Source organism: Lampetra planeri, chromosome 64 (genome assembly GCF_965212315.1).
Source record: "Lampetra planeri chromosome 64, kcLamPlan1.2.h2, whole genome shotgun sequence".
In the NCBI taxonomy this organism is placed as follows: domain Eukaryota; kingdom Metazoa; phylum Chordata; class Hyperoartia; order Petromyzontiformes; family Petromyzontidae; genus Lampetra; species Lampetra planeri.
Genome location: NC_136170.1, coordinates 3,612,566 through 3,624,157, shown reverse-complemented (window position 1 = coordinate 3,624,157; position 11,592 = coordinate 3,612,566). Strand labels below are relative to the sequence as shown.

The 11,592-nt window shown below is 54.9% G+C and overlaps 1 protein-coding gene across 2 annotated transcripts; it reads right to left on the bottom strand.

Annotated features, from left to right (window-relative positions):
* Nucleotides 1–207: 207 nt before the first annotated feature.
* On the bottom strand, nt 208–6,074 carry CREBL2 (cAMP responsive element binding protein like 2). Of its 2 annotated transcripts, none has more exons than XM_078619710.1 (4): nt 5,631–6,074; nt 3,142–3,279; nt 842–1,030; nt 208–391 (listed from the first exon to the last, which is right to left on the bottom strand). In XM_078619710.1, exons 1-4 carry the CDS (start codon nt 5,643–5,645, stop codon nt 263–265), a joined length of 471 nt encoding a protein of 156 aa, XP_078475836.1. In that variant the 5' UTR covers nt 5,646–6,074; the 3' UTR covers nt 208–262. The 2 variants fall into 2 exon arrangements, with proteins under 2 accessions (XP_078475836.1, XP_078475837.1); XM_078619711.1 differs by having other exon boundaries at nt 842–1,027.
* Nucleotides 6,075–11,592: the final 5,518 nt, after the last annotated feature.

Sequence of the window (11,592 nt, the reverse complement as noted above, 5' to 3'; positions counted from 1 at the left end):
CCTTCCAAATATCTCCCCCTGCCCCAATATCTCCCCTCCCACCCCCCCCACCCAATACCCCCCCCCCCGCCCACCCCCCAATATCTCACCCCCCCAAAATCTCACCGCCCACCCCCAACAAAATCTCCTCCCCCCCAATATCTCCCCGCCCACCCCCAACAAAATCTCCCCACCCCCCAAAATCCCCCCCCCACCCAATACCTCCCCCAAATATCTCCCCGCGCCGTCTCCTCCCGGCGGCGGCGGCGGCGGCGTGGCCCGTTCAGTGCTTGCCAGGCCTCTCCTTGCTGAGCGAGGAGGCGAGGCTGCGGGGGGTCTCCTCGCCGCTCAGCAGCGCCTTGATCTCAGACGGGATCTTGCCCTGGTCCATCGCAATGCACCACTGCTTGTACTGAGGGCACGCGGGGGGCAGGGGGCGGAGCGGGGGGGGGGGAGAAAAGGCAGGGGAAGGTGAATGAGAGATGCAGGGTGGACGGAGGGGGAGAAGGTAGCGGGAGATAGTGGGTGACAGGGGGGGAGACACGGCGAGATAGGTGGAGACGCAGGGAGATTTTGGGAGACAGGGGGGAGACACGGGGCGGAAGGGGAAAGGTAGGGGGAGATATTGGGAGACACGGGGAGATGGTGGGGGAGGTAGGGGGAGATAGTGGGGGACAGGGGGAGACACGGGGAGGCGGTGGGGAGGTAGGATGTCTAAAGGAAATGAGTTTATCATCGTTTGCAGGGGAGAGCGAGAGAGTTTTGATGATGATGATGATGATGACGACGAAGCTTCATGGTGAAAGCCATCTCGGGCGGCGGGGGGGGGGGCAGCAGTGGCGGTGGTGGCGCACTCGCTCACCATGTCGAGCTCCTCGCGCAGGGCGCATATGGCACGCTCGCGTCCTGACACCATCTCCTCCAGGCACTGGTAGCGCTGCTTCTTGCGAGCGCGGCACTCCCTGGCGCTCTGCCGGCTGCGCTCCAGCTTCGCCTTGAGGTCGATCTTGGCCGGCTTGCGCCCACGCTTGCCCGGCTTCTTCACCTGCTGCTGCGGCGGCGGCAGCGGCGGTCGCGAGAGAGAAACGGGGAGAGAGAGTCAAAGAGAGAGAGAGACGAAGAGAGACAAGAGAGACGGAGAGGTGACCGAGAAAGAGAGACAGAGAGAGAAACAGAGAGAGAAAGACAGAGAGACAGAGAAAGAAACAGAGAGAGAGAGAGACAGAGCGAGAGAGACAGAGCGAGAGAGACAGAGAGACAGAGAGAGAAACAGACAGAGAGACAGAGACAGAGAGAGAGAGAGACAAAGAAACAGAGAGAGAAACAGACAGAGAGAGACAGAGCGAGAGAGACAGAGACACAGAGAAAGACAGAGACACAGAGAGAGACAGAGAGAGAGAGACAGAGCGAGAGAGACAGAGCGAGAGAGACAGAGAGAGACAGAGACACAGAGAGAGACAGAGAGAGACAGAGCGAGACACAGAGAGAGACAGAGAGACAGAGATACAGAGAGACAGAGAGAGACAGAGAGAGACAGAGACACAGAGAGAGACAGCGTCGCGGTGAAATGGGCGGGTGGGTGCGGCAATGAGAAGCAGTGAAGCCGAAGCGGAGATCGTGGTGCCGATGGAGTGGCGGTGGCATGTGCGCTGTGGCGATGCTTAGAATCAAGAATCTCAATTATTAAGTTCCCGGCGTGTTGGAGAGTAAACCCGCAAGAGTTACAACTCTGGATTTACTCTCCAACGCACAACCGGTTAGTGCTGAACTAGTGAACTGCACTATACACTACACTACTACACAGCCATTGTAAATGTTGTAGTGGTTAGTGCTGAACTAGTGAACTGCACTATACACTACACTACTAAACTACTACACAGTAATTGTAAATGTTGTAGCGGTTAGTGCTGAACTAGTGAACAGACTACACTACTACACAGTAATTGTAAATGTTGTAGCGGTTAGTGCTGAACTAGTGAACTGCACTATACACTACACTACTACACAGCCATTGTAAATGTTGTAGTGGTTAGTGCTGAACTAGTGAACTGCACTATACACTACACTACTAAACTACTACACAGTAATTGTAAATGTTGTAGCGGTTAGTGCTGAACTAGTGAACAGACTACACTACTACACAGTACTTGTAAATGTTGTAGCGGTTAGTGCTGAACTAGTGAACTGCACTATACACTACACTACTACACAGTAATTGTAAATGTTGTAGTGGTTAGTGCTGAACTAGTGAACTGCACTATACACTACACTACTACACAGTAATTGTAAATGTTGTAGTGGTTAGTGCTGAACTAGTGAACTGCACTATACACTACACTACTACACAGTAATTGTAAATGTTGTAGCGGTTAGTGCTGAACTAGTGAACTGCACTATACACTACACTACTACACAGTAATTGTAAATGTTGTAGTGGTTAGTGCTGAACTAGTGAACTGCACTATACACTACACTACTACACAGTAATTGTAAACGTTGTAGTGGTTAGTGCTGAACTAGTGAACTGCACTATACACTACACTACTACACAGTAATTGTAAACGTTGTAGTGGTTAGTGCTGAACTAGTGAACTGCACTATACACTACACTACTACACAGTAATTGTAAACGTTGTAGTGGTTAGTGCTGTGATAGTAACGCATTGGCCACGTTTTACTGATTGCCTGTGTCGGGTGGTGGTGACGGCGGGTTTAACGACACATTTTTATTTACGCGACCTAACCCAAGCAAACCTCGATTATGTTCGAATTGCACACGTAACAAGTTAAATTGCCAACCCATTAAAGCGCCGTGCGCATGTATGATGACGACGATTATTATTGTTATTTACAGTGGGAAATGGAACGAACGCGATCTTCGTCGTCAGAAGCAGCAATGTAAGCGATGTATCCACGTGGTTGGTGGTGGCGATGACGTCACAATTAAGAGACCCCGGTGGGTGAGGTGGGGGGGTGTGTCAATCAAAGAGAGAAACGTGCGGCAGCCCTTCAAATGCCTAGCTCAGCGCCACGTCGACGCAGCTCTCAGGGAGCACCACGTCCCAACAACTCTCCCTCTCTCGCTCGCTCGCTCTGATGATGACGACGCTGATACTGTGGCCTCATGGCTCCATGCTAACTCGGCAGGCCACCGACCCCCACCTCTATGTGCTGGATCTTCTTCACTTTGCCATCACCTCCTCCTCCTCCTCCTAGAACCCCACCACCTCCACCTCCTCCTCCACCTCCTCCAACTCCACCAACTCCACCACCTCCAACTCCACCCACTCCTCCAAGAGCCTACAGAGCACAGCACGTGGGCATGAGCACAAGCCTGGGTGTACTTGTGGATACTCAGTCGGGCGTCACGTCTTGACCAGTTTAACGCGTAGCAGGCTTTCGCCACCAATATTATTCGTGATGAACGTTTTTGGGTGAGATCGCGTTATTTATTAATGTGTCGTCACCCTCCACCACCCGACACGGCCAATCGGAAAAAAGTGTCGCGTTGACAAAAGAGTTCACTACTTTAGCCCACCGGTTTGTTGAAGAGTGAATTAAACATTTTTTGTAAATGTTGTCGATTCACTCATCAGCAAACCGGTGGGCTAAAGTAGTGAACTATTTTGTCTTTTGTCAACGTGACACTTTTTTGCCGATTGGCCGTGTCTGGTGGCGGATGGTTACGACACATTTATAAAAAACGTGATCCGACCCAAAAACCTTTATGACGAATTCTTGAGCAGTCGTCTCGCTACGAACCCGGCGACCCGGGTTTCGATTCCCGCTCACGACCACCGACAACCACTTGACGATTATCCGAACCGATCCCTGGGCCTCCCCTCGGTCGACAACCCTCGTGCGCTGCTACTCGCGGACAGCACTTGCCCCACCAGCCTGTTGGAGGCTACACGGGGGAGGGGGGAATGGGGAGTTGGTGTTGGGACTTGTTGGGAGTTGTCGGCTATCTGACACTCACCCCGCACCGACAGCACGAATCAAACATTGTCCGGTGAAACTGGTAACGTGAGAAAGCGGAGCCCGTTGACAGAATTCGCCTCCGTGTCCCGGTACACGATGCTGCTGCTGCTGCTACTAACACACGGAATACCATTTACAGTACAAATACAAAGGTCTCCCGTATAGCCTGTACAAGACTGTTGGGGCAAGTGCTGTTAGAGAGCAACTTTCAAGGCCGGCACTGTGACACACGAGGGGGTGGGGTGGCCAGTGGTGATGTTTAGATACACACCGCATCAGGTACTCAATTGAGGCTGAGTCGACCTAGGGGAGGCCCAGGACCCGGTTCAGATAATCGTCACTGGTGTTGTGAGTGGGAATGGAACTCGTGGTCGCTAGGCTCGTGGAGCAGCGCGCTAACCGCTCCCCCACCGCTCCCCAGGCTCCTGCGGCACACGTGGTCACAGTTAAGATAAGTAAACAGAGTCCAATGCAATACAGTGTACACCAGAGCACAGCCAAGCACACACACACACACCAGCCTCACAGATAACACACTGCCACACAGTAAACACACACTACAGTACAAAGACCAAGATCCCCCGTGTAGCTTTTAACAGACTGTAGGGGCAAGTGCTGTTAGCGAGCACCTATGAAGGCCGGCACTGTGGCACATGAGGGGGTGGGTGGCCAGCGCCACGCCCGACCGCCTTTGTCTCCCCACCAGGTACTCATTGCACACTATAGCACAAAGACAAAGATCACCCGTATAGCCTTAACAGACTGTTGGGGCACTACAGTACACACACTACAACAGTATACACACTACAGTACACACTACTGTACACACTACAGTACACACACTACAGTACAACCTGCCGTACAGTACACACACTACAGTACACACCCTGCCGTACAGTACACACACTACAACAGTATACACACTACAGTACACACTACTGTACACACTACAGTACACACACTACAGTACAACCTGCCGTACAGTACACACACTACAGTACACACCCTGCCGTACAGTACACACACTACAGTACACACCCTGCCGTACAGTACACACGCTACTGTACGCGCATCAGGGTTACACACCACAGGACACGTGGCGCTACAGTGCGCGCCGCCGTCACGTGACACCACAGTTCGCGTGTCGAAACTTCTTCTGCGCCGTACGCAGGCGACCCGCGTGTGCTACATCGGGGAAGTCGTCCGCAGCCGTCGCCGTCGCCGCCGTCGTCGTCGGAGTTTTGCAGGAAGGCGACCGCGGGCGTCCCCCTGCGCTCGAAACGAGTTTGACCTCGCTCGAGATACACAAACCACGAGGTCTCGTCGGTCTGGACAGAAACACGCGGAGCGCTGCAGCAAGGACAGTGCAGCCCCCCACCCCGCACCCCCTTCCCTACCGTTAGAGTCAACGCACAACAGTGAGTCAACAACAACAACAACAACTCCATAAGCTCCACTCCTGTTAGCGCCCCCCCTCCTCCTTGTCTGCACTGTCAAATAACCCCTACACACACAGACACACAGACACGCACACTGACACACAGACACACACTGACACACAGACACACACTGACACACAGACACACACTGACACACACACACAGACACACACAGACACACACACAGACACACACACAGACACACACACACGAAGCCGCGTGTCACAGCACCTTGCTGTCGTCCATGCTTCAGACACGCAGTGGGGCGCTGAGGGCGGTGGTGGTGGTGGGGGAGTGGTTCCGGACGCTTCGCTCCGTCCTCCCCAGCCCAGCTGACGGAGGCTCGCGAAGGCTTGCGGAGGAGGAGGAAGAGGTGGGTACCACGAAGACCGACGAACAACGTTGAGTTAGCTATAGCGGAGCGAGGAAGACCCGATCAGACAGCACAACGCTCGAGTTTGGCGCTCGCTCGCTCTCCCGACTTCTCGCTTCGAGCGTGGAGCTGACAGCAGCAGCAGCAGCGGCGGCGGCTCTGGGCTCTGTGTGAGCGAGGCGATGGGGGTCACACACACAGAGAGAGACAGAGAGAGACACCACTAACACCACCACCACCTCCACCACTCGTGTCTGTGTGTTGATGTTGGGGGGTCGCTTCCCTCTCTCCAGACTGTTCTAGCTCCGCCCACTTCCAGATCCACAACAACACCGTCACGTGACGCGCGCCCCCTACGTCACCGCGGAGAACTTGAACTCGAATAACCCCGCCCACACACCCCCCACCCCCCGCGTGCCCCCTCCCCCTATCTTAATAACCACGCCCACACACCCCCCAGTGCCCCCCCCCTCTGCCGCCCTCCTTCTTCAACTGCCAACTCAAACCGCATCGGGTCGGGATTTAAATAAACACGCCCCCAACCTACCCCCCCCCTCCCGTGTTTAATTTCAAGGCGGGGCTTGGTATATAAATAAACACGCCCACCCCCCCTCCCACTTGGCCCCCACCCTCAAGTTCAACGTCAAGGCCAGGCGTGAGATTTAAATAACTCCGCCCCACACCACTCACCCTGGGCGTGAGATTTAAATAACTCCGCCCCCCACCACTCACCCTGGGCGTGAGATTTAAATAACTCCGCCCCCCACCACTCACCCTGGGCGTGAGATTTAAATAACTCCGCCCCCCACCACTCACCCTGGGCGTGAGATTTAAATAACTCCGCCCACCAACTCCCGTGAAGTGACGTCACGCCCGTTGTGTTTTTTTTATAAAATAAAAACTTGAGTTGCCCCGCCCCCTCCCCCCTCCCTCCCTCCTCCCTTCAACAAATTCCGCGTCACGTGGTCTCCCAACTGGGTTAGGAGGCGTCGAGCGAATGTTCTAGGGCTCCTTGCTGTCACGTGGTGGTGGTGGTGGTGGGGGGAGCGGCGTTGCTATGGTGATTTTGTGTGGGGCGAGGAGGGGATGGGGGAGGGGGCTGGTTGCCATGGCGATGACGGAGCCACGTGCTCGAGCCGCGCACGTGTGTTGACGTTTTGGTAGTGACGTCACGCGGGGTTGTCTCTGTGTATGCGCTATGATATTCTTGGTTTCTTTCGGTAAAGTCGAAGGGAAATAATAAAATAATGAAAATATTAAATTCTCACGACGTTTCGATTGCAACACGAGCAATCATCATCATGTGTGAAAACCACAGATATATTTTTTTTGGAAAAAGTGGAATCGAAACGTCGTGAGAATTGTATTGTTTAAGTTTTATTATTTTATTATTTACCGCTGTGAGTTTAAACTTTTGCATTTTTTGTTTTCCTTCAGTATTGACGTCAAGACTCTCGTCCCTAGAGAGCTTTACATTTACAAGTTGAAATTAAGTTTTGCACTTATAACTGTAAATACGAAGAAAAAATGACTTAATACCGTGAAAAATGCGGCAGTGATGTAACACATTTTTTAAAAGTTATATTCTTTTGAACTTATAAATTCGTTCATACCCCCCCCCCCCCTCAATTCCCATTCGGAGTTTATCCAGCATTGATAAAGTGCCGTTGTGTAGACGTGATGGGATTTGTTTTCTTCCTGGGTGCCAGGCTAGGTGCACGTTGAGTCTCGCTGCCTGGCAGGGTCACGTGGGACAGACCCAGGGTGCTGTGGGGGGTCGACTGCCTGCCTGAGGTGATCACGGAAGTCATCAACCTCTCCTCACTCACAATGTTGTTTTAAGACTGCGGGATAAATCCGATGAGCTATAAAGTTGTATTACTCACAACAACAAACACAGGACATATATTACGTCACGCACCTGGGGGGGGGGGTCAGACATTTGTGACGATGTGTGACGAGGGGGGGGGGGGTGAGAAATGTGACGTCACATCAAAATGCGCAACTTTAAATAAATAGAGACAACACGTTCTACTTAATTAAACTGACTTTTTTTTATAAATGTTTTCTCCTACAACATCAGAGTGCAGCGCCACATTAAATACGCACTACAATGACAATAGTTTAAAACTATTTGAAGCATGTTTTATTTTTGGGGCGGGGGGGGGGGTGGCAGAGCTTTGTGACGTCATATTTGAGGGGGGGTCTGACTTTTTGTGACGCCGTGTGACGAGGAGGGGGGGGGGTCAAAAATCGTCCAAAATCGCGTGACGTCATTTATGGACGATGATAGCCCAACAAAGTGTCTCTCACTGCAAGTCATCACAGTGGAGGAGCATCAGGGCCCTCCTGAAAACGGTCTTGGGACACGGGGATGATGAAATCATGGGGAAAGGGGCCGTCCATAAATGACGTCACGCGATTTTGGACGATTTTTGACCTCCCCCCTTTTCGTCACACGGCGTCACAAAAAGTCAGACCCCCCCTCAAATATGACGTCACAAAGCTCTGCCCCCCCCCCCCCCCAAAATAAAACATGCTTCAAATCGCTTTGAACCATCGTCATTGTAGGGCGTATTTAATGTGGCGCTGCACTCTGATGTTATAGGAGACAACATTTATTATAAAGTCTATTTAATTAAGTAGAAGGTGTTGTCTATATTTATTTAAAGTTGCGCATTTTGATGTGACGTCACATTGCTGAAACCCCCCCCTTGTCACACAAATATCTGACCCTCCCCACCCTAGGTGCGTGACGTCATTTATGGACGGCCCCAAAGGTGAACACATCATCTCATTCTGACCACCATCATCATCACCACCACCGAAATCATCAACTTACTCATGAAGCGGATGCAGAGGCAACGGTAGCAACGCGACGAAGTGGGATTATCATCACCACCATCACCACGTGGAAATCCACAGCAGCAGCAGCGGCCAAATAGTTCAAACGCGTGATGTTGATTCTCAACGTGGAAGGGAAAAGGCGGAGAAAAATCCACGCGACCACGGGGAGAGACAGAGAAGAGTGAGACTCGGTCTCCAAATATACAGCAGCAGGCATCGTCAGGGTCGGGATCGAACCCACAACCTCCTGTAAACCAGGCGAGGTAGTCAACATCTCCTAGCCACCGTGATGATGATGATGATGACAGAGAGACGCAAACTCCAAATATACAGCAGCAGCAGGCGTCAGGGTCGGGATCGAACCCACGACCTCCTGTATACCAGGCGAGGTAGTTAACATCTCCTAGCCACCGTGATGATGATGAGAGAGACACTCAAACTGCAAATATACAGCAGCAGACGTCATCAAGGTCGGGATCGAACCCACGACCTCCTGTGTACCAGGCGAGGTAGTCAACATCTCCTAGCCACCGTGATGATGATGAGAGAGAGAGAGAGACGCAAACTCCAAATATACAGCAGCAGGCGTCATCAAGGTCGGGATCGAACCCACGACCTCCTGCACACCAGGCGAGGTAGTCAACATCTCCTAGCCACCGTGATGATGATGAGAGACAGAGAGACGCAAACTCCAAATATACAGCAGCAGGCGTCATCAAGGTCGGGATCGAACCCACGACCTCCTGCACACCAGGCGAGGTAGTCAACATCTCCTAGCCACCGTGGTGATGATGAGAGAGACACTCAAACTCCAAATATACAGCAGCAGACGTCATCAAGGTCGGGATCGAACCCACGACCTCCTGTGTACCAGGCGAGGTAGTCAACATCTCCTAGCCACCGTGATGATGATGAGAGAGAGAGAGACGCAAACTCCAAATATACAGCAGCAGGCGTCATCAAGGTCGGGATCGAACCCACGACCTCCTGCACACCAGGCGAGGTAGTCAACATTTCCTAGCCACCGTGATGATGATGAGAGACAGAGAGACGCAAACTCCAAATATACAGCAGCAGGCGTCATCAAGGTCGGGATCGAACCCACGACCTCCTGCACACCAGGCGAGGTAGTCAACATCTCCTAGCCACCGTGGTGATGATGAGAGAGACACTCAAACTCCAAATATACAGCAGCAGGCGTCATCAAGGTCGGGATCGAACCCACGACCTCCTGCACACCAGGCGAGGTAGTCAACATCTCCTAGCTAATATAGGAAGTAGTTCCCGACCCCTTCTTCATCCAGCCAGCCAGGGGTGGCGATGCGATGTCGGTCAATGCGTCAATGAACATCTCTCGTCCCGTAAAACGAATTGGGCACGGTGCAGAAATCTTTCTCAAGCGGTGGATTTTAACGAAGAGCATTGCTGTTACCTTCTTAGCTTGTGACTACGGTGCCGTCTTTGCTGCGCTTTAGCCGCCCGGCGCTCCGCTCGTTGTTGTGAGCATCGCTCCTCGCCCGCCCTCCGCTGTTGTTGCTGAAGGTGCGACTTCCTCCCCCCCGCCCTTCTCCCCCACCCCGCCCCCCCTTCTCCCCCACCCCGCCCCCCTTCTCCCTTACCTCGCCGCCCCCTTCTCTCTCACCCCGCCCCCCTTCTCCCTCACCCCGCCCCCCCCCTTCTCCCTCACCCCGCCCCCCCTTCTCCCCCACCCCGCCCCCCCCTTCTCCCTCACCCCGCCCCCCTTCTCCCTCACCCCGCCCCCCTTCTCCCCCACCCCGCCCCCCTTCTCCCCCACCCCGCCCCCCCTTCTCCCCCACCCCGCCCCCCCCTTCTCCCTCACCCCGCCCCCCTTCTCCCTCACCCCGCCCCCCTTCTCCCTCACCCCGCCCCCCCCCTTCTCCCTCACCCCGCCCCCCCTTCTCCCTCACCCCGCCCCCCCTTCTCCCCCACCCCGCCCCCCCCTTCTCCCCCACCCCGCCCCCCCCCTTCTCCCCCACCCCGCCCCCCCTTCTCCCCCACCCCGCCCCCCCTTCTCCCCCACCCCGCCCCCCCTTCTCCCCCACCCCGCCCCCCCTTCTCCCTCACCCCGCCCCCCCCTTCTCCCTCACCCCGCTCCCCTTCTCCCTCACCCCGCCCCCCCCTTCTCCCTCACCCCGCCCCCCTTCTCCCTCACCCCGCTCCCCTTCTCCCTCACCCCGCCCCCCCCTTCTCCCTCACCCCGCCCCCTTTTCTCCCCCACCCCGCCCCCCCCTTCTCCCCCACTCCGCCCCCCCCTTCTCCCCCACCCCGCCCCCCCCTTCTCCCTCACCCCCGCCCCCCTTCTCCCTCACCCCGCCCCCCCTTCTCCCCCACCCCGCCCCCCCCTTCTCCCTCACCCCGCCCCCCTTCTCCCTCACCCCGCCCCCCCTTCTCCCCCACCCCGCCCCCCCTTCTCCCCCACCCCGCCCCCCCCTTCTCCCTCACCCCGCCCCCCCTTCTCCCTCACCCCGCCCCCCTTCTCCCTCACCCCGCCCCCCTTCTCCCTCACCCCGCCCCCCTTCTCCCTCACCCCGCCCCCCCTTCTCCCTCACCCCGCCCCCCCTTCTCCCTCACCCCGCCCGCCCTTCTCCCCCCCGCTGCCCCCGCCCTTCTCCCCCCCGCCCCTTCCCCCCCCCGCCCTTCTCCCCCCCACCCGCGGTGGATGTGGAACTCCTTTCCGCATCACCACCGGCACCAGCGAAGCCGACATCGCCAATGAGGAAGTCAAAAGCAACATCCAACACAGCAGCAGCAGCAACAAGAACAACAAAGCAACAACAACACAGCAACAACAACACAGCAACAACAACAACACAGCAGCAATAACAGCAACAACAACACAGCAACAACAACAGCAACATCCAACACAGCAACACAGCAACAACAACAACACAGCAGCAACAACAGCAACAACAACACAGCAACAACAACAACAGCAACATCCAACACAGCAGC

What these genes read in the sequence shown, in the direction of transcription:
- CREBL2 (XM_078619710.1), bottom strand. An exon ending in AGAAGATCCAGCACATAGAG is followed by an intron (nt 1,031 to 3,141) that starts GTGGGGGTCGGT and finishes CCGCCGCCGCAG; the next exon opens with CAGCAGGTGAAGAAGCCGGG. An exon ending in TGCGCGAGGAGCTCGACATG is followed by an intron (nt 392 to 841) that starts GTGAGCGAGTGC and finishes GCGTGCCCTCAG; the next exon opens with TACAAGCAGTGGTGCATTGC.